This window comes from Miniopterus schreibersii, assembly GCF_964146895.1.
Source record: "Miniopterus schreibersii genome assembly, chromosome: 15".
Classification (NCBI taxonomy): Eukaryota; Metazoa; Chordata; class Mammalia; order Chiroptera; family Miniopteridae; genus Miniopterus; species Miniopterus schreibersii.
Genome location: NC_138115.1, coordinates 13,609,302 through 13,631,820, shown reverse-complemented (window position 1 = coordinate 13,631,820; position 22,519 = coordinate 13,609,302). Strand labels below are relative to the sequence as shown.

At 36.0% G+C, this 22,519-nt stretch overlaps 1 protein-coding gene and 1 long non-coding RNA gene across 6 annotated transcripts in view; one reads left to right on the top strand and one right to left on the bottom strand.

Annotated features, from left to right (window-relative positions):
* The window catches only part of LOC308567548, a 26,793-nt gene extending 4,274 nt beyond the window's left edge, over positions 1-22,519 (top strand). For 2 of the 3 annotated variants that reach the window (XR_014000330.1, XR_014000331.1), the window contains exons 2-5: positions 8,686-8,758; positions 17,637-17,690; positions 19,315-19,391; positions 22,052-22,519. This is a non-coding gene — a long non-coding RNA (uncharacterized lncRNA). Of the gene's footprint in view, positions 1-8,685; positions 8,759-17,636; positions 17,691-18,603; positions 19,392-22,051 lie in introns of those variants that run through there. The other variant, XR_014000332.1, reaches the window with a different exon arrangement.
* The window catches only part of DENND6A (DENN domain containing 6A), a 52,436-nt gene continuing 40,138 nt past the window's right edge, over positions 10,222-22,519 (bottom strand). For 2 of the 3 annotated variants that reach the window (XM_081159228.1, XM_081159229.1), the window contains exons 13-20: positions 17,805-17,870; positions 17,598-17,662; positions 16,984-17,073; positions 15,194-15,247; positions 14,979-15,088; positions 14,673-14,775; positions 13,400-13,474; positions 10,222-12,699 (exon numbers count right to left, since the gene is read on the bottom strand). In XM_081159228.1, coding sequence (XP_081015354.1) covers positions 12,568-12,699; positions 13,400-13,474; positions 14,673-14,775; positions 14,979-15,088; positions 15,194-15,247; positions 16,984-17,073; positions 17,598-17,662; positions 17,805-17,870 — 695 coding nt within the window. In that variant the 3' untranslated portion in view covers positions 10,222-12,567. The remainder of the gene's footprint in view (positions 12,700-13,399; positions 13,475-14,672; positions 14,776-14,978; positions 15,089-15,193; positions 15,248-16,983; positions 17,074-17,597; positions 17,663-17,804; positions 17,871-22,519) is intronic. The other variant, XM_081159230.1, reaches the window with a different exon arrangement.

Genomic DNA, 22,519 nt, shown 5'->3' with positions numbered 1-22,519 from the left:
TCCTAGACGTTTAACTTAAATGCAATGACTGTCTCCCTTGAGAACCTTCCTTTGCACTGGAGATACATGTAAAGAGTTGCTTAGCAGTTGAGTAACTTAAAATTGCATTTTGGAAGCTTGCTAGATTTAAAAAAAATTTTTGCATCCTTTAAGTAGCCTTTATGTCTGTTTTGAGTTTTATATAGAATTCCTTAAAATAATGTTCACCTGATTCTAAGGGTATTTCAAATTGACTCTTAAGTGTCTCAAGACAAATGAAAATGAGTCTCCTTCCTCATAACTTCTCCCAAATTTTAATCCATCCATGTTTTCTCTTTACTTAAGTAAAATAGATGAAAGAATTCTGATCTCTACCTCTAGCCTCCAAATCCTAAATCAAAGAAATAAATAAAATAAAATAAAATAATTTTTCAGATTTCCACTTAAGAGGTCTACTTATCAAGTAGCTAATGGAAGTTATAAAACAGGATGTTAATGGACGACTAAAATATCTTTATTGTAAAGATGGGGAGAATCAGGGTCAGAGAAGTTAAGTAGTCCACCCAAGGTCTCAGGTAATAAACAGAACTGGGATAAGAACCCATGTCTTCCAATGTCAACACCCTTAATCATACTTAATAATGCCTTCTTTTTAAAAATGAGAAAATTGAGCCTCAGAGGAGAAAAATGTGTTTATTAATCACTTACCATGTACAAAGTCCTACACTTCATTTAATCTTAAGAAATTTGAGGAAAATGTTATCAGGTTGTCTGAACTCTAAAGCATGTGCTCATAAACAACACTAGGTATTGTTTTTCTCATCTGATTTTTAAAAAATATTTATTGTTGAAAGGATTACAGATGTCCCCTTTTTTTACCCCCCAGTGGCCCTCTCCACCCACCCCTGCCCATCCCAGCCTTCACCACACTATTGTCTGTATCCATGGATTATGCATATATGCATATAAGTTCTTTGGTTAATCTCTTCCCTTCCCCACTACCCCTCCCACCCCCTTTCCCTCTGAGATTCAACAATCTGTTCCATGATTCCATGTCTCTGGATCTATTTTGTTTGTAAGTTTATTTTGTTCATTAGATTCCACATATAAGAGAGATTATATGATACTTGTCTTTCTCTGACTGGCTTATTTCGCTTAGCATAATACTCTCCAGGTCCCTCCATGCTGTCTCAAAGGGTAAGAGTTCCTTATTTTTTACAGTTGCTTAGTATTCCATTGTGTAAATGTACCAAAGCTTTTTAAATCATGCTTGTTCCAGTCCCTTAAATTTAATAATGTAATATTTTTTTTGAATGCTTATGTCCCATTAGACAGACCTTGGGCAGCTTCTTAAGGAACCATATCACTTTCTTTGACATTTTCTAAGCTCTTGAGAGTATGTGTTCTATAATAATGCTAATATTTAATAGCAACAACAAATGTTATTGAGCACTTACAATGTGCCAACAGTTTAATCTACGTCATTCACTTTGTTCTCTGCGAGAATTACTCAGCTGTTTCTAGTCCACTTGTATAATAGGGTAATTTCTGCCCTTATCCCCCACCCCACCCCAGCCTCCGTAAACATCATTTTTATCTCATTATCTGACAGCTCATCACTGATCTTGTTTAAAGTTCACGTTCTCTGGACATTGTTATTTACCTGCAATAGTGAGAGTATCTGTGCTTCTGTGAAGAATCGTATCCACCCATTTTCTATCTCAGGAGGGGAGTGGTACGTGAATTCCCCCGAGTCTTTGGTTTTGCCCAACCTGTTACCTCTCAGCCACTCAAAGCCTCTGCCATGAGGTTAAGACCTGCCCTTAGTTTCAGTGCTTTTTATTAAGTCTTCTTTTTAAAAAGTTTTATTTACTCCATTTTATATTATGGGAAGAGTCTGTATAACTGGATCTGTGCCCTCACCTTTCCTAGTTAGGGTTTTATTTGTTTTTTAATAATTTTGGTAAACACTGCTGACTTGGAACAGTATAAAGTCTGCCTGACTTTACTAAGTCAACATTCACCGACTTCCCTAATTTAAATTATTTCCCCTGCTTTATTTGCTTCATAAGGATGGCATAAGTTTTACACATGTCTTAACCTATTTAAGGTTTCTGGCAGGAAACTTTTAAAAAATAAAGAATATAACTACCTGACTGGTTTCCTTCAAAGGATTCATAGCAGCCACATTTCTGACTTCCAGAAGAACTGGTACTATTTTTCTGAATCCTTTAAAGCAGAGTGATTTTATAATGGGAACATATCTTGAGGCCACCAATTCTACAAAGATTTGTATTTACCATCTAGCATTTATAATAGTTTCACGGTTAGAGAAATCATTAGATAGGTTAAAGCTAAAAGTCTAAGACCACTTTGTACCATACCAACAAGGAAATAAGGTTATTTTACAAACCCTTCCTTCCCTTGCCCAAATCTCCGTCTATCCTGACTGTATAAATACTTGAAATATCGCGCAATAATTGAAATGTCTGACATATTTTCTGTGCTGTAAAACATAGAAATGAGAGAATTTACTAACAAAAATGTTTTTTCCTCCAAAAATTAATTTACTGACTCATATAATCTTGTCTTCATGGTAAATGACTGATGGTGTTAGTGAAATAATCACCAGACATTAAATTTATATATCTATATGGTTCTTAAACTTTCACATGTATCAGAATTACTTGGAGGGCTTGTTAAAACCACATTGCTGGGATTTTTGCTTCTAGTCAAGATCAAAGTACAAAAACCAGGTTTATCTTCTCACATAAAAATGAAAACAAAAACAAACGAGGTAAAATATAAGAAACAATGGTTTTTAAGACAATGAACACCAGGCAGTAAAGGGCAATGATTCCTGAAAGACAAAAAACAAATGCACTGAGCCCTTAGCCTGTGACTGCCCCAGTTTACTTCCTTGAGAATGTTTCTAGGCCATAGCACAGAAAGGGGGAACAGAGGGGTACCCTGGTGAACTCTGAGCTGACTGTCTGGGGAAACCAAACTTTAAGAGAGAATTCCAGAGAGGAAAGCAACATAGGAAGAAAAAACCCTTGTGCAGAAAGAGATCTGCAGAGGGTTCCCCTAAAATATATAGCAGAGCACTGATCAGTACACGCATGTGAGGAAGCTATCCAAAGCACAGAACCATCAGAAAGGATCAAATGGAACGGTGTCCAGGCTTGATTAGGAAAAGGCCTGTTCCCATCAGCGAAACTAGAAAAAAACTCATAATTCATGGGATAGTGGGTAGAGTACTCAAGAAGGTCTTGCCTCAGTAGTAAAGATAATTAGTTCTAGATTGTGCATGGCTTCGGACCTAACAAAATTAACTTCAGTCTAGAACAAAGCTCAAAAAGATGTGTAAGAATACAAAAATATCCAATACCCAACAAGGTAAAATTCTGGCATCCAACCTAAGATGTGGCATGCAGAGAGGCAGGAACACATGACCCATAATAATGAGATGATCAATCAGAACCAACTCAGAACGACAAAGATACTATCTCAAGCAGAAACATGGAGAACATACAAACTACAACATCTGAGATGAAAAATAATAGATGGAATTAATGGCAGATTAAACAATACAGAGGAAAAGATAAATGAACTTAAAGGCATAGCAACAGAAACCCTCCAAAATGAACTACAAAGAGTAAATAAAACAAAACATGAAGAGCATCAGTGAGCTGTAGGCCCTCAAGCAGCCTAATACATGAGCAATTGAAGTCCCCGAAAGAAGGAAAGGAGGGAGGGCAGAAAGTACCTGAGAAAATAACGGCCCAAAATTTCCCAGATTTGATGACATCTATAAAACCGCACATCCAAGAAGATCAAGTAACCCAGTTAGTTAAAGGCACAAGAAAACATGAATAGAACACCACCAAAGCATATTACCAAGTCACCCAAAACTAGGGATAAAGAGAAATTTTAAAAGAGCCAGAGCAAAAGACTTATTAACTACATAGGAGCCAAGATAAACATGACAGATTTCTTAGTGGAAATATGCAAGTAAGACAGTGGAGCAACATTTTAAAATACTGAGAAAAGGGGGGGGGGCAACCTAGAAATCTATATCCAGCAAACACATATTTGAAAAAGAAGGCAAAATAAAGGTATTTTCAGACACACAAAAGTTGAAAGAATTCATCAACAGTGAATCTGTACTACGAAAAACATTAAAGGAAGCTCTTCGGCTAACAGGAAAATTATACCACATGGATCTATGCAAAGAAATAAAGAACACTGAAAAGGTTCAGTATAAGAGTGATATGTGCAAGGATTTTTCTTACTATTTAAAACTTTAAAAAAAATAATTGACTAAACAAAAATAATAAGGTATTAGGGAATTTATGGCATGTAAAATTCGTGAACAATATAAAGGCTGGAAGGAGAGAAACGGAAGTACACTATTGTACATTCTTATTCTCTACATGAAATGGCAAAATATTATTAGAGGTAAACTGGTCAGTTACAAATGGATACTGTACACAAACATTAAAATAACTACACTAAGATAATAAAATGTTATACCTAGTAATCCCACAAAGGAACTATGATATAAAAAATATTCCATTAGTTCAAAAGAAGTCAGATTATAAGTGAAAAGGGAAACAGATGATGACAAATAGAAAACATAGCAAGATAATAGATTCAAATATAACCCTATCAATAATATTATAAATGGTATAAATTAAAAGGCAAAATTGTCAGATTGGATACAAAAGCAAGAACTATATGCTATCTAGCCCTGGCTGGTTTGGCTCAGTGGTTCCAGTCAAGGGCACAGACCTCGGTTGCAGGTTCGATCCCCAGGGCGCGTGTGGGAGGCAACCAATCATTGCGTTTCTCTCACATCGATGTTTCTATCTTGTTTCTCTATCTCTCTCCTCCCACCTAAAAAATCAACAGAGAAAATAACCTCAGGTAAGGATTAAAAAAAAGAACTATATGCTATCTACAAGAAAAGTATTTAAATATAAAGACACAAATAGGCTAAGAGTACAGGTATGAAAAAGCCATACCATGCTAACACTAGTCAAAAGAAAGCTGGAGTTCTATTAATATTTCACAAAGTAGATTCTGGAGCAAAGTATACACAAACCTACAATTATAGTCAAGAGGTTTCAATAACCTCTTGTTAGAACAAGTAGGCAAAAAATCAGCAAAGATATAAGAAATACTGTCAACAAACTTGACCTGACTGACCTTTATAAAACATTCCACCCAACAGCAAAATATACATTATTCACAAGTGTACCCAGAATACTTACCAAGATAAACCATATTCTGGGCCATAAAACAAATCTTAATAAATTTAAAAGGATTCAAATCATAACAAGTATGTTCTCAAGCCACATTGTAATAAAATTAGAAATCAATAACAAGAAGATTTTGGAAAAGCTACAACTATTTAAATAAGTAAATAACACTTTTAAATAACCCATGGATTAAAGAAATCCAAAAGGAAATTATAAGGTATTTTGAACTGAATGAAAAGAAATGTAAAACATCAGAATTTATGGGATCCCATTACAACAGAACTTAGTGGGAAATGCTGCAGGATACAAGATGAGTATATAAAAATCAACTATATACTAGTATTTTGAACTGAACTTTTGAATGAAAAAGTTAAAGTTGAATTTTAAAAAGTTATATTGCCCTGGCAAGTATGGCTCAGTGGTTAGAGCGTCTGCCCTCAGACCGAACCTAGTCAAAGGCACATACTTGGGTTGCAGGTTCAATCCCTGGCAACCGATCGATGTGTTTCTCTCACGTTGACGTTTCTCTCTCCCCCTCATCTCTCCCTTCCAATCTCTAAAAATCAATGGAAAAAAATATATCCTCAGTGAAGATTAAAAAAAAAAAAAGATATCATTTACATAAAAAATATGATAGGCTTAGGTATAAATTTGACAGAAGACATTAAAGATTTGTATCCTGAAAACTAAAAAATATTGCTGAAATTAAAGACTTAAATAAATGGAGACATACTTGGTTCATGCATCAGAGAACAATAAGATGTCACCCCGCCCAGCAGGCGTGCCTCATCAGTTGAGCATCAACCTAGGATCTGGGAGATTGTGGTTCGATTCCCAGTCAGTACACATGCCCAGGCTGCAGGCTCGATCCCCAGTAGGGGGTGTGCAGGAGGCAGCCGATCAATGACTCTCTCATCATTGATGTTTCTATCTCTCCCTCTCCCTTCCTCTTTCTGAAATCCATAAAGACATATATATATAATCAATAAGATAGATAGATATATATAAAGTTAAAAAAAGATGTCACCCCAATTTATCTATAGACTTAATACAATCCCAATCAAAAGCCAAGCAGGAATTTGTGCAGAAATCCATAAACTTTTGCTTTTTCAGAAGACACATGAAAATGAAAAAAGTCACAAATGGGAAAAATCTTTTTTCTTTTAAATGTCTTTATTTTTTTTTTAAATATCTTTATTGATTTCAGAGAGAGGAAAGGAGATGGAGAGAGAAACATCAATGATGAGAGAGTGATTTATCAGCTGCTTCCTGCACGCCTCCTACTGGGGACCAAGCCCGCAACCCGGACATGTGCCCTGACCGGGAATTGAACTGCAATCTCCTGGATTGTAGGTTGATGCTCAACTGCTGAGTCACACCGGCCAGGCAAAAATGGGAAAAATCTTTGCCAACTATGTATCTGAAAATGAATTTGATACATAGGGAACTCTCCAAACTCAACCATTAGAAATTAAACAACTCAATTTTAAAAATGAGTAAAATATATTAACAGACACTTTACCAAAGAACATATACAAGTGACTAATAAGCTCATGCAAAGATGTTCAACATGACGGGTCATTAGGAAAATGCAAATTAAAATCCTAATGAGATAGCAATAGAAGCCTATTAGAATGGCAAACATTAAAAACACTGACCATACCAAGTGTTGACGATCTGCAGAAACTGGAACTCTCTCATACACAGCTGGTGGAAACTAGTACAAACACTTTGAAAAATAGTTTGAGTTTCTTATAGAGTTAAACATTTACCTACTATATGATCTAGCCACCCCACTTCTAGTTTACCCAAGAGGATATATATGGTCCATACAAAGACTTGTACTTGTGTTCATAGTAGCTTTATTTGTAACAGCCAAAAACCAGACACAGCCCATATGTCCATCAACAGGTGTTATAGTCATATAATAATAAAAAGAATGAACTACTGATACATGCAACATGAATCATTTATGCTGAGAGAAAAAAGACTGCTCTCCGCATTGAGCGCAGCTCTCCTGCCACAGCCCGCGTTCCCTGGAAATGTACTCCACGCCAAACTCATCTCCACCCGCGTCCTGGTCGGAGCGCTTCTCAGCTGTGGAGCCAGCCACTCTGCAGTAGTGCTAAAATGGCCCAAGACACTGGCAGCCCCATGTCCCCTGACCTCACTTATCCCTACCATAACTTCCAAAACAGCGCCATTTCAAGGGACACTGACAGAGCAGCCAAGTTCCCTGGGACTGCAGCTGGCACAGCGGGGGTGGCAGGCGCTGGCGCTGGGGCTGGAACTGTCTGGGGGCTCATCACTGGCTCTGCCAGCAACTCTTCTCCCGAGGGACAGCTCTTCGGCACAATTCTGGGCTTTGCTCTTAGAGGCCATGGGGCTCTTCCGCCGACGGCAGCCTTTCCCATCCTCTTCGCCATGTTAAAAAGCCCTTTCTACCTTCCACGGTTCTTTCTCCCAAGTCTCACCTTCCCTGTATGTTCCTTTTCCTATACATTTCCAGGCAGCATAAGGAAAGCAGACAGCTCAGGGTTTGACAGGAGGAAAAAAATACGGTATTAAGGGAAAAAATCAGACCAAAAAAGTACAGGATGATTCCATTTATGTAAACCTCTAGGAACTACAAACTAACCTATAGTGACAGAACACACATCAGTGGCTGCGGGGAGGCAGGAAGGAGTGCAAAGCTGCTGTACGGAATTGGGGGGGTGACGAATATGTTCTTGGCTGTGATGGTTTTGTGGGTGTATGCAAATGTTAAAATTTATCAAGTTGTGCACTTACGTATGTTCAGTTTATTGTATGTCAATTATACTTCAGTAAAGCTGGTTTTTAAACACAAGTTTCTAAAAGCGGTGGGGTCGGTGGTTGGGGCGGCTCTTCCTCGGGCAGGAGCTGCACGGCGGAGACGCGGCCTCAGAGAGGATGGCCTGAGCCATGGGGCTCGCAAACCCACGGGCGGGAAAGCGCCCCGCAGGCAGCTGGCCATTAGAGCTGCCAGGAAAAGCGCCCCTCTACCAGGGGGTGAACCGCTGCCATCGGCCCGGAACCGCTGCGATTCGAGAAACCCGTCGTTAACCAGAAATCCACGGAGCTTCTGGTCCCGAAGCTGCCTTGCAGAGGCTGGCGGGGGAGAGGGTCCAGGGTCCCAAACTGGCCCGAGGCTTCTGAGTGCCGCTGCAGGGGGTCAGCGAAGTTCCTCCTGGGCCTAGAGAAGATGCTAACCTGTGTGCCACCCGCGCGGAGTCACCATCACGCCCGACATCCAGTTGGCTGGCCGGATATGGGGAGTGAGCGCTTTAAAGTGAAGGCAGTTTTTATGGTATTTTGCAGTAAATTCTATAAAATACTTTGGTTTAATTTGTGGCTTTTTTTGAGTAAGAAATTGTTTATAATATGTTGCATTTGTACTTAAGTCATTCCATCTTTCACTCAGGATGAATGCGAAAAGTGACTCTTCAGAGACCTCAGTGATGTGTGCACTGTTGCTCAGGAGAGGCGAGTTGCTGGTATGCAGAAGGGATGGGTGATATTTCTTCTCATGATGCATGTTTCTGTATGTTAATGACTTGTTGGGTAGCTAGTTAAGGTACTAGAATTGATAAATGTGTACAAGGTTCTTTTGCAATAAAACTGGTTATGACTTGAAATTTAAAAAACAAAGCCCCCCACAAGTTTCTGGGTTCTACCACCAGAACTTCTGGCTAAAAAATATATACCCATTTCATTAGATCAAAATCAATCATTTCAATAGTTTCCTACTGAAGTCTAAAATTCTATTCACTTAATAGTGTAACAACTCTGGAATACAAAGTTACCATTTTTCAAAAGTATTTCAATCAATCTAGAAGCAATTTATATTACAATATATTCATACTGCTTGAATACATGAGACAGGAAATAGATGAAGGATCCATCTAATGGCTAAGCAGAAATGGTATTATGACAAAAGGAATGGGAAGGCAATAATAAACAGAAGAGCCCACGCCTAGTGATGACACTAGTAAAACGGAATGAAACCTATGATTATTAGACAACAAAATTTTAATTTGGAGAAAGGCATTCAAGTCATAAACCTATTTCATTAACCAATCATCAACTTAAACTTGCTTTTCTAAAAATTGGTTAAACTTTAGGAATCATGATTCTGTATCTTGTATCAAATAGCTTTAGCTACTTCAAACAGGGAAGTGTAATTAGAAAAATATTCTAGATGCTGTTAACAAATGCTAATTTCTATTTGTATGATGAAGATCACAACTCAACCAAGTTGTAGGTGGCATCTAAGTATTATATCTTAGAAATGTGAAGGGACATCAAATTATTCATAATTTAGTCATTATTGAGTTAATACATTTTGTTATTTAAACAACATTTATCCATAATGAGGGAAGCTTTTTGTCTTCCTCAACTATGATTTTAGAGGACTAATATTGAAAGTTAGTAAAATTCAGGTGTATAAAAACAAATGAATTAAGTTATGAACAAGTGAAAACAAAAGGATAATATTTTAATGGCATCTCTTTTAAATGTACTAAAATGTTCTATAGTATCCTTTGAAAGATATTACCCAGTAACTTAAAAAAGAAGTAATATCCAATATATTTTATTATTAATAAATAAAGCCCAAAGAATAGTATTATATACTTGCTACTTTTAGAAAGGAAGAGGAAGAAATAAAAGTAATTTGAGATTTAAAGTTAAAAAAGAAAAGGTAGCAAACAAAGGACAATACCTAGATTATTAAGTTAAAATTTTTTCATCAGGACATTTCAAAATCAATACATTGCTAAGAAGAATATGAGATCACTTAGTTGATCTGTCTGTTATTAAACCGGACTATTCACTTTTTCATGGTGAAGTGAACAAAAGAAGGTTTTCATTTGAATTTTAAAAAATAAGTTAGGAAGTAAAAGGAATCCCATATTTCAAGCATTCCAACCTTACTCAGAAATAACACAAGATATTCAAGTGTTTTAAAATCAAAGGCCTTTAATTCGGTTTTCAGTAATGACCATAAATGCCTTCATAAAACCTCTTTCTCACTGAAACAGAAGGCACTAGGCATTACATAACACCCTGAAAGCAGTGATTTCTTCTGATGCTGGTGGAGATAAACATTAAATGGCAGGTTTTAGATCTTAACAATGTCTCCTCAAAAAAAAAGGGGGGACAAGTCTGAAAATCACACAAAAGAATGAAGTTACCAGTTACCAGTCAGTCTTCCTCAGGTTCCCAATGCAATTTTAAATAATTTTTAAAGTAATTTGAAATTAATAGATAAACCAGGTTAAGTATGATAAAGTTTTCAACATTTGTTAGATTTTAGTTAAATACAGTAAATGTAAAGATAATTATTATGCTAATTGGCATCCTTTGATATTCTTTAGCTATGCAAAATAAACTTGAAATGATACATCCTGTAGTGGTATAATTTAAAAGATCCTTGATATGACACTAACAACTTTAAAATTCTATAAATTGTGAGATTATTAAAATACACCTTTTGAAAAATAAGATGACCATTTATACCTAAATAAGGTTTCCCAGAAAGATATGAAATTTAAAAGTCGTTGCCCCTTTTCCATAAGGATAACTCTTGTTTCACAAAATAACTCATATGATCAGAGGCAAATGATTTCTTTCAAATGCCATATTCTCTCTATGACTTTGAGGTATGCTTCAAGAGGCTGTATCCATGAGAAAAGGGCATATTTGGGAAAAGACCACAGTTACAAACACAGGGAGCCTTTCTTGGGTAGGGAGTGCCCTTAAGAGTTGTATTAACAGAAAAGGATAGCTTCTAAAGCCATTTCTTTTACAAACACATACAACTAAGTTTGGTTACTCAAAGGGTAATTCAAGGTGCAGCTATTTACATATGTGCTATGTCATGTGTGCCTTTTTAAAATAGTGGCTTCTACAGGACACTCCTATTCAAACACAAACCAAACAACTTTGGTAGAGTAAACCAAACCACAATCTTCTATTTTTGGCAAGGTAGTATAAACAGAACAACAACAAAAACACAAACAACAACAAAAAACTATAACAGTGATTCAGGCTGTAGGGAAAGGGTTCCGAGAAATATTAATTTGGAGGTAAAAAAAACCCTATCAAACAAATAATGCTGAAAATCAATCTTATAATCACTCAAATAACTACCACATAAAAGATTTATGAATGCCTTTAAAATAAGAACAGTTCTGACTAAGCTGGTTTTGCTCAGTGGTTAGAGCATCAGCCTGTGGACTGTAGGGTCCTGGGTTTGATTCCAACCAAGGGCATGTACCTTGGTTGTAGGCTCGATCCCCAGCGGGCCGCATACGGGAGGCAACCAATCGATGAGTCTCATATCGATGTTTCTCTCTCTCTCTCTCTTTCTCGCTGCCTTTTTCTCGCTCCCCCTTCCACTCTCTCTGAAAAGCAATGGGAAAAATATCCGAGGGTGAGGATTAAAATAAAACAAGAATAGTTCAGTTTAAAAAATAGCTCATTATGAGGCTTATAATTAGAATGTCTTTGAAAAACATCCAAGCTAATTAACTTAAACAGAAACCAATTAGTAAAGGGTGAGAGGAAATTAATTCTTCCATAATTAATATTAGATACCTTCTTGCCTTTGGAGAAACTAATAAGATTAAATTTGAAAGTGGTATAGAAAATAATGAAATGATACCTATATAATAATTGGGGGGGGGGAATACCATGCCGCTACTAATAAACATGATGGGAGGCAAGAAACATGTTTTTAAGCAATTATTATGCAAAAGTATGCCTTATATATTTACATGTCATAATCAAGTTAAGAAAAAGCTTCAAGACTAGCAGCTGGGTTTTGTGAAACATGTAGGACAACAGAAGGCACTACAAAAGAATTACTTCTAGCTACAGTCAGACAGTTCAGTCTTTTCCTTCTTCTTAAGAAGGTAGCCAGTGTGAATGTTATTTTTATATCCCCCTGAGTTTTAACATGATTGGGCAAAAGAGCACCAATTTAAAAAAATATCTGCAATGCCAGCACTGCAGTTTGGAATCACTTATACTGATGGCCCCACAGGTCTCTCATAAGAGCACTTTAGAACATGATTAAAAATATAGAAATGTCTTTCGGTGTTTCAGTATTAAAGTGGAACCACCACAGATATCCATTTTTAAAAATAATGCACTAAAAAAGTCAGTATAGTCTTTCCACCCTGTAGCTAGCATTTACAGCAATTTTCCACTCCAGGAGATCTCCTTTGTGCGTCCAGTTGAAATGTCAGTATGCTTCATGATGCACACACAGTCCTTTCTGGCTGAAAAATCCTGGCAAATATCATGTCATGGCCGTTTTGAGCAGTATGCCTTGTAGGTCCTCTGGCAATGCTAAGATAATTGTGTCTATGTGTGTCCGTAACTTTTCCATAGTTTCAGGTTTCACAGGTAAATGCTCTCGATCAGCCTGCAACTATACAAGGAACATTTGGAAGCATTTAAATTATCCTCTGAGTCTGTATTAATACATTGTATTTTCTAAATAAACATTTTTAATGATCTAATGATTTGGAAACTTCAATCAGAATTTACAGAAATGTAAAGAAGCAAAGAACATGCTGTTTAAACAATATATTGTTTGAGCTCAAGAAAAGACTTCTATGTAAATTGATAATACTTAACACATACCATGTGGTATTAAATATAAGTGACAATGATTTTGTAGAGCTCATTAGACTCCATGTAAATACTTTTAAAATATGGCATCATTATGATCTGTTTGAGAGACCTAGTATTTTCAGTCAGATCTACTATCAATTGACCAATCTCAAGTCCTCTCCTTTAAAAAGGTTACGTCTGTGCCCTGGCAGGGCAGCTCAGTTGATTAGAGCATCATCCCAATATGCCAAGATTTTGGGCTGGATCCCCAATCAGGGCACATTCAACAATCAATCAATGAGAACATAACAAATCGATGTTTCTCTCTGTCAGAGACCCCCTCCCTGCCTCCCTCCCTCTCGCTCTTTCTCTCTCTCTCAAGTCAACAAATAAAATAAATTAAAAATTAAGAGTTAAAGATAAATAAAAAGGTTACATCTGTGATACATCAGGGACTGTCACCTCAAATGTGAAGAAAATATCCTCACAGATCTTTGGGTGCTTTGACTACATACCAGCTTACTTTTTAGCTTCAGTACAAGATCTACTGTTTCTACTTCTGTGTGTTTCTGGGTCCAGAGAAGTAAGTCCTAGAAGAACAAACAAATCCAAATTGGTTAAGTACTCAAAATCATTTTCAAACTGCTCTATTTCAATAAATAAAACTACTGAGAAGGACAGGAAGGAAAAAGAGAACAGGGTATTTAACCCAGATGTAGCATGACAGTACAAAAATAATTCTGCGCATAATATTCTAACAATGTAATTAGATAATTTTCAACATTAGCCAGAACCATTATCAAATATTTGTCAGTAAAGTAAAATGTGAGAACTTCCTTTCTACAGTAGCCCTTTCAGATTAATCATGAAAAATAAATATGCAACTCAAAGTACAATACTAACCCCTACCCCCACTTAGTGAGTACTTTAATTTTTAAGGAACATTGGCTAACAAACGAAGATAACTGTGCACATGAATATAACATTGGATGTAAACTTTGCATCTCAAACAAGTCCTTACTGAACTTATTTGTGGTTGTCTTCATCATACTCCTTCTCTTAAAACCAGTCACTGCAAGTTTATGATTAGAAAGTTAACACTGTGGCTAGCCCACCTCAAACTAAATACAAATGAAGATGAGACTATTCCTTATATTTTCACTTAATTTAAAATAGTCTGGTAATATATTATAAAAAAGTCATTCCAAACACAGGAAAAAATTGTTACTAGTAACTGCAAGAGGTTAATAAGGCAAGCTGGAAAAAATCTGGAGTCAGGCTGCTTGAATCTGAATTCTGACTCCATCCAGTGGTATGCTGGAAAATATTTAACCACCAGAAAAAGTCTCTGGATTGTAGCATTCGCCAATTTCTGTGACATAATACTCCCACTGTAGCCAATTTTAAACTACTAACCTGAGATCACCGAATGCAGAGTGAGGAAGAGATGTATAGTCAGCTCTTACGAGCCAATGCAAGTGTGCTCTGGCCCACTGCCGGCTCCCCTACTTAGCAGGAATGTGATCTGAAGCAAGTCACTTAACTTACAATCCTCGGGTGCCCCATAATGCAGATCATAATACACCTACTTCAATGAACCGTTGTGAATATTAAAAGACATTATCCATATAGAGCACCTATACAGTCCTTGGCATATAGCACATGACCTAGAAAAGTTAGCTATTACTATTTATAAAGTAGTAGATATGGATATCCTTCCGGCCTCTAAGGATAACTATCTTTTTTTTCAATAGTTGTTAATATCACACAAACATGCTGTTCTCTAACCTCTTCACAAAGAGCTTCTAGATGAAGTGCTTCCAATTTCTGGGTCATCTCCTTCCGCCGGTTCTTGAACCAACCATCAAAATTTGGAGATTTTAGAAAATGCCTATAAAAACAAATTTTAAAACAGCAAAGTTTGATTATGACTTACTTCATCTCCTCAATACCTTTCCTACCTATTGCTGGAGGAACCATGTGAAACGATGCAATTTTGAGTAAAAGACTGTAAGTTCAAGTCCAGGCTTTTGTTTTGTTTTGTTTTTTCAAAAATAAGCTCTACAGATGGGTAAAAAAAAAAAGAAGGCTAACCGGTAAAGTCCAATCCAATCGCCTTTTATTCTAGAGGTCAACTGAGGTCCTGTTTTCTCAAGTGTTTTCATAAATTCTTCTGGAAGGAATTGTCTTAATTGGGGTGGACTCTAGAAAAAAAGGACATCCTGTATTTAAAAGTTAGAAATGTTTATGTTCAAAGAAGTTAATTAGTTAGAGAACTCAAAGAGGAATTTAATTGAATAAATTTATACCTTCCATGGAGAAATGCTTTTCTGCAAAGGCATCAAGCTTGCCACGTATCTTTCCTAAAACCAGGGAAAAAAAGTTATTCAAGTCAGGTGTTCCAGAGAATCTTCAAAAAAGTTTAAGTAGACCTACTTAAAAGAAATGGGTTTCCAAGTTTTTTATCATATGGTCTTTCAATGGACATCAACAATACCATCACTCCCCATGGTAATAAAGTTAAATTCAGACTGAATTCAGAAGTCAGACTTTCAATAAAAATTTAACTAGATCTTAGATAATCCAAGGAATTACACTTAAAAAAAAAAAATTTTAGCCCTAGCCTGTGTGGCTAAGTGGTTAGAGTGTTGGACTGAGCATCAAGGTTCTCAGGTTGGATTCCCAGTCAAGGGCATGCATGTACCTGGGTTGTGGGGCATGTGCAGAAGGCAACCAGTCGATGCGTCTCTCTCATACCAATTTTCTCTCTCTCTCCCCTGCTCCCTTCCTCCCTTCCACTCTCTCTGAAAAGCAATAGAAAAAATATCCTCAGGTAAGGATTAACAAAACAAAACAAAATAAAACAAATATATATATATGTATGTATATATAAAAAGTTTTATTGATTGATTATTTAGAGAGAGGGGGAGGGAGGGAGGGAGGAAGGGAGAGAGAAAGAAAGAGAAACATCGATTTGCTGCTCCGCTTATTTATGCATCCATTGTTTGCTTCTTGTACGTGCTCTGACAGAGGATCGAAGTCGCAATCTTGGTGTATTGGGATGATGCTCTAACCAGCTGAGTGACCAGCCTAGGGCTGGGACTACAAATTTTTAATGATAATAATTAACCTTATTGAATAACTATGTTCCAGAAAATGCACTCAACATTTTAAATGTATAATCTCTTTTCATCCTTGCAACCATCCTATGTGGCAGGTATTATTGGGAATCTAAGGGTTCGTAAGGCTAAGTAACCTGCCCAAGGTCACACACTTTAAACTTGAATTCAGGTCTACTTGACTTCAGCCCATGCTCTTAAGCACTACAGAAAAGTTCATTTACTTAAACAAATTTAAATGAAAGGAAATAAATTGACATCCAAAGACCAAGAAAGAATATTTCTTCCCAAAATATAATAGCAAAGATCTCCAGATTACCCCCATATAGTATTCACAAATAGATTGCTACTTTACGTTAATAACTACATGGACTCTCCCTCCGATCCAGTCTCCAGAGTAGGACATCATGGTACTGCCTAATACCGTGAGGATTCATTTAGTGTATTTATGATTTCTACTGAGTTTCATGGAATAGCCATATCATTCAGTTATTTATTCCATAAATATTTATTGAGCACTACCATATACCAGACTGAGGAAAAGATAGTGAACAGACAGATAAGAACAGTCATCATGGAGCTACAGTTTCATGGATATCATATCAAATTGTGCTCAAGAAAATAAAATGAAGGCCCTGGCAGGGTAATTCAGTTGGTTATAGTGTCACCCCTATATGCCAAGGTTGTGGGTTTGATCCCCGATTAGGGCACTTACATGAAGCAACCAATGAATTCTTAAGTGGGACAACAAAAATCGATGTTTCTCTTTCACTCAAATCAATGTATAAAAATAAAAATAATAAATAAAAAGAAAATCAGAGAAAGAAGCTAAATGATAACCTATTTATGGTGCTCTATTTTTACTCACTAAACACGAGCAGACAAAACACACACCTTAAGATAAGGTTTTGGTGGATGGGAAAAACATTCATATACCCTTCAACAAATCATTAAATTATGTAAATGTATATGTTACTTACTAATGGAATGATGAAGCTTTGTGTCAGTTCCAAGAAATAGCGTCGCAGGATAACACTTTGAGCCTCAGAAGGACGTTTCTGTTGTACACCCTTAAAAGAGAAAACAGTAAGAACCTATATTCTAGTATTAGGGAATATAAAACAATGGATAATTATAGAAGTTCTACTGACATATGAAGAAGAAAAAAGAATATACACATATCTATTACTTGATATAAAATTCTTGGAGAAAAGCATAAACATTCACCCCATACTTAAAAATATCAGTTCACAATGAAGACTGTCTTTATTTCATACTTGTTGTATGAATACTATTTACATTTTCCAAAAAGGGTTAACTATCTCCCACTGTTAGATGCTAAGCTCCCTCATGGCACAGTCCACTTTTTCACTCTAACTTCCAAGTATCTAGGAAGACTGGCACTAGTTTGTAGCTGCACCTCCCTATTGTAAGCCCATTATTTGCTGCTACTGTAGTCTCCTGATTTTTATGAAGCACTGGTTCAAAAGAGAGACCTAATTTCACATTATTATACATAAAGCACACACTGCCTAGTTGTATATTGTATACCTGAATAAGGAAATTTAAATTAGTAATATGAGCAAATAATTACCTTCTGTAATTGTTTTATGATCTCTTCATCTCTATTTAGATATGGCTTGTAAGAAGTATAAACTCCTAAGAAGTAAAGAAAACAAAGTATATGGTAAGTTTTTATTTTTTTAAATAAGTACATATATATAGATATATAGATATATATATCTATATATATATATATATATAGATATATATATATATTTAAATTAATAAAAGTCAATACCAGGTTTAGAATCCAGAGTCTTTAGGTTCTTCAATTTTTTCACTTTAACTTGCTTAGGAATTTCACCTGAAGGAAACATCAGAAAGAGTCTTAGAATTAATCAAATTTTACATCGCAAAACTAGAATTTTATAAGATTAATAATCTGACTATTACTTAGAAATATTGTAGCTAATGTATTCTTCCTAACATCAATTAATATTCAAGAGTTTATTACTGGTACTTTAAAACTGGCTAAAAGAAATACTGGATTATTACAGCATTACAAATAATTTGTGTAAACTATATAAACTGGGTACTTGATCTTTCATTAATATCTATTATTACCTAAAACTTTCCCTTTTGTCACTCAACTTGTAATTTAAAATGTTTGTGCCAAATACATAATATTGAAATTTTATGTGCCAATACACATAAAATGCCCTTTAAGAATAAATGGAATTAAAACAATTCCTAAATTAGAATGCAGATGTAGTCTTCAAAGGTTTTTTCTGACACGTCCCAAAATCCTGCTTTTGCACTGTAGAAACTTACACTGCCACCAGGTGGTGATAGTGTGTGCTACAACCCCAGGTCTGATTCACAGATCAACAGGACTCTTGAGCAGGGCTGCAGTGAACAACTCCTGCAGCACATGCACTGGTTCTAGTCTTGAGGCCTAGAGAAGCTACTAAACCACGCTTCTGACAGAAAAACACCTCAAAATAAACACTTAAAAGTGTCATACGCACACAAAATGTAACAGGCTTTCTTTCTCTTTTCCTTTCTCTATCCTTCCTTTCCCCTCCCTTGGACATAAGTCTTTTACATGGTAACTGCACCTGCCTGGAGAGATTCTCAGAGCAGCAAGAATATTAGCTGGCAAGCTATCACAAGAAAAGAAACTGCAGATCAATATCCCTCGTGGACAAAGACATAAAAATCCTCAACAAAATATTAGCAAATCGAATCCAGAAACATAAAAAAAACTATATACCATGACCAAATGGGATTTATCCAAGGAATGTAAGATTGGTTTAACATTTAATACCCCCAAATCAATTAATATAATATACCATGTTAACAAAGGACAAAAACCACACAATGATCTCCATAGATACAGAAAAAGTGTTTAACAAAATTCAACAGCAATTCATGATAATCACTCTAAACAAACTAGGAAAAGACACTTCCTCAAACTGATGATGTCTATGAAAAACCTACATCTAACACCATAATTAGACATGTATGTTGAAAACTATAAAACATTGTTGAGAAAAATTAAAGAAGATCTAAACAATGAAGAAATATTCCAAGTTCCTGGATTGGAAGACTCATTATTTTTCAGATGGCAATTCTTTCCCAAATTGATTACATATTCAACACAATTCCTATCAACATCCCAGCTGCCTTTTCTACAGAAATTGATAAAGTGATCTACTACTGTAGAGATAAGACATATAGATCAATTCAATAGAAATAAGAGTTCAGAAATAAACCCTATGTTTATGGCCAATTGACTTTCCACACAGGTGCCAATGTAGGTCAATGGAAAAAGGACAATCTTCAACAAATGGTGCCAGGATAAGTGTGTATCACCATGCAAAAGGTATGATTTTAGACCCTTAACCCACATCATAACAAAAAATAACTAGAAGTGGTTTACAGACTTAAATGTGTTAACATAATAAAACTTTTAGAAGAAAACATAGGAGAAAATCTTTGTGACCCTGGATTAGGCAATGAGTTCTTAGATATACTATCAAAAGGCCAATCCACAAGAGAAAAAAATTGATTAGCTACTTATCAAAAATTAAACACATTTTTGTGGTTACCAGAGGCAAGGGGTGAAAGTTGGGGGAATTGGATAAAGGTAGTCAAAAGGTATAAACTTTCAGTTATAAGATAAATAAGTACTAGGGATGTAATGTATAACTATATGGCATATTTAAAAGTTCTTAAGAGAGTAACTCCTAAAAGTTCTCATCACAAGAAAAAACACTTTTTTCTTTCTTTTTAAAATCTGTATGAGATGATAGATGTTAACTAAATTAGTAGTAATCCTTTCACCATATAGGTAAGTCAAGCCATTATTCTGTATACCTTAAACCTGGTCAATTATATCTCAATAAAAGTGGAAAAGCCCGGCCGGGCGTGGCTCAGCAGTTGAGAGTCGACCTGGGATCCAGGCGATCAGGGTTCGATTCCCGGTCAGGGCACATGCCCGGGTTGCGGGATCGATCAATGACTCTCTCATCATTGATGTTTCTATCTCTCTCTCCCTCTCCTTTCCTCCCTCTGAAATCAATAAAGATATATTTTAAAAAATAAATAAATAAATAAATAAATGTGGAAAAAAGTAACACTTTTGTGCTTTAAAATACACCATTAAGAAAACAAAAAGAGAAGCCATATATTGTGAGAAAATATTTGCAAATCATATATCTGAAAACAGACTTGTGTCCAAAATACATAAAGATCTCTTAGGACTAAATAATAAGATGATAAAATGGGCAAATGATTTAAATAAACATTTCATCAAAGAAGATATATGAATGACCAATAAGTAGATGAAATGATGCTCAACATCATTAGTCACTAGGGAAACACAAATTAATGCTACAATGAAAAAGACAGACAATATCAAATATTGGCAGGGATGTGAAGAAATAGAAACCCTCATACATTGCTGGTAAGAATGTAAAATAGTGGGCCACTTTGTAAAATAGTTTGGTGTTTCTTAAAATGTTAAACAAATGTATCAATTCATGCTATTTTACCAAGTTTATGCAAAAGTTCCTCTATTTACATCCCCAACAATGAGCCATTTTTCATTGGAAAAAGATAATTAACAGTAAAATATTAGTAATAGTAAACTAACTATATTACAATTAATCAAATAGTCTATAACAGGATAAAACCATGAAAGTAAATGTCAGGATCAAATTAAGATTTTAAAAAAACTTTTCAGCCCAGCCGGGTGTGGTTCAGCGGTTGAGCATCGGCCTAGGATCCAGGAGATCATGGTTCAATTCCCGGTCAGGGCACATGCCAAGGTTGCAGGCTCAGGGGGCAGCCGATCAATGATTCTCTCATCATTGATGTTTCTATCTCTCTCTCCCTCTCCTTTCCTCTCTTTGAAATCAATAAAGATATAAAAAAACAAATAAATAAAACTTTTCATATCTTCTCTTAGCTAAGACTCTGATAACTGCTGTACTCTCATTTATCACTAATAATATGACAGGACACTAGTGAAATGGCAGGAGACCATGACAATTATAGAGTGCCATGAGTTAGGTTATTATGTTTAATCCAGCAAACAAATTTGAGGCTTAAGGAGACTGTTCTGCCTAAGATCACAAAGATCTGACTGCCAGCATCAGATCTTTCCCTTTGCTCTTTTCTTTATTCATAAAGCACCTAAGGATTTCAGTATAAGACTGAGTCTAATATTTGTATATAATATGATTTAAAATGTTATCCCTGACTCTAGTAATATCTGTTTAGATTTATGTATATACTAGGAGGAATTTCTTGCAAAATAGTATTATTAAATAATGTTTTAACCCTGGCTGGTGTGGCTCAATGAACAGAGTATTAGCCTGCACACATAAGGGTCTCGGGTTTGATTTCTGGTCAAAGGACACGTGCTTGGGTTGCGGGTTTGATCCCTGGCCCTGGCGAGAACTCATCGGGAAGCAACCAATTGATGTGTCTTTCTCACATCAACGTTTTTCTCTCTCTCCCCTCCCTCCCTCCTACTATCTCTAAAAATCAATGGAAAAAATATTCTCAGCCTGACCGGCCTGGCTCAGCAGTTGAGCATCAGCCTATGACACAGGAGATCACGGTTCAATTTCCAGTCAGGGCACATGCCCGGGTTGGGGCTCGATCCCCACTGACTCTCCTTCATCACTGATATTTCTGTCTCTCCCTCTCCCTTCCAGGCTCTCTGAAAATCAATAAAAAAAAAAATTAAAGAAAAAAAGAGAAAAGAAAAAATATTCTCAGGTGAAGATTAAAAATAATAATAATAATAATAATAATAATGTCTTAAATATACCTGTGTATACCAAAAGAAAAGTCTTATTAGTATCATATCATAAAGTTATTTAAAAATATTTTCAGTATCTCAAGTCTCAACTACTTCAATGAAAATTCAGGAATGTCCAGTGAGAAATGTCAGAGGTACCATTAAGTTATCTAAATTAACAAAACTTCCAATCTCAGAATTCACTTATTCATTTAAAAACACTTTTAAAACAGCTACCATGGCTCTTTCTGCCATACTGGAACCTGTGGAGGCCTGCTGGGAACAGGACTTCTAAGAGGACAAATACGTCTGGAAGGCTGGTGGTCCAAGACCATTATTGCTGGATATAAGCAGGCTCTCTGGAACCAGAGAGAGCATACAGCTCTTCTTAAAGTTGAAGGAGTTTATTCTTGAAATGAAACTGAATTCTGTCTAGGGAAGAGGTGTGCTTATGTGTACAAAACAAACAACAACATAGTGACTCCTGGTGGCAAACTGAGTAATCCGGGGGAAAGGTAACTCGTGCTTATGGAAATAGTGGCTTAGTTTGTGCCAAATCGGAAGCAATCTTCTTGCTAAGGCCATTGGACACAGAATCCATGTAATGCTGTGCTCCTTGAGGATTTAAATTTATTGAAAAGATAATAAATAAAAGTGGATTTGTTCTCTTGTTTCAAAATAAAAGCCACCATGAGCAAGGT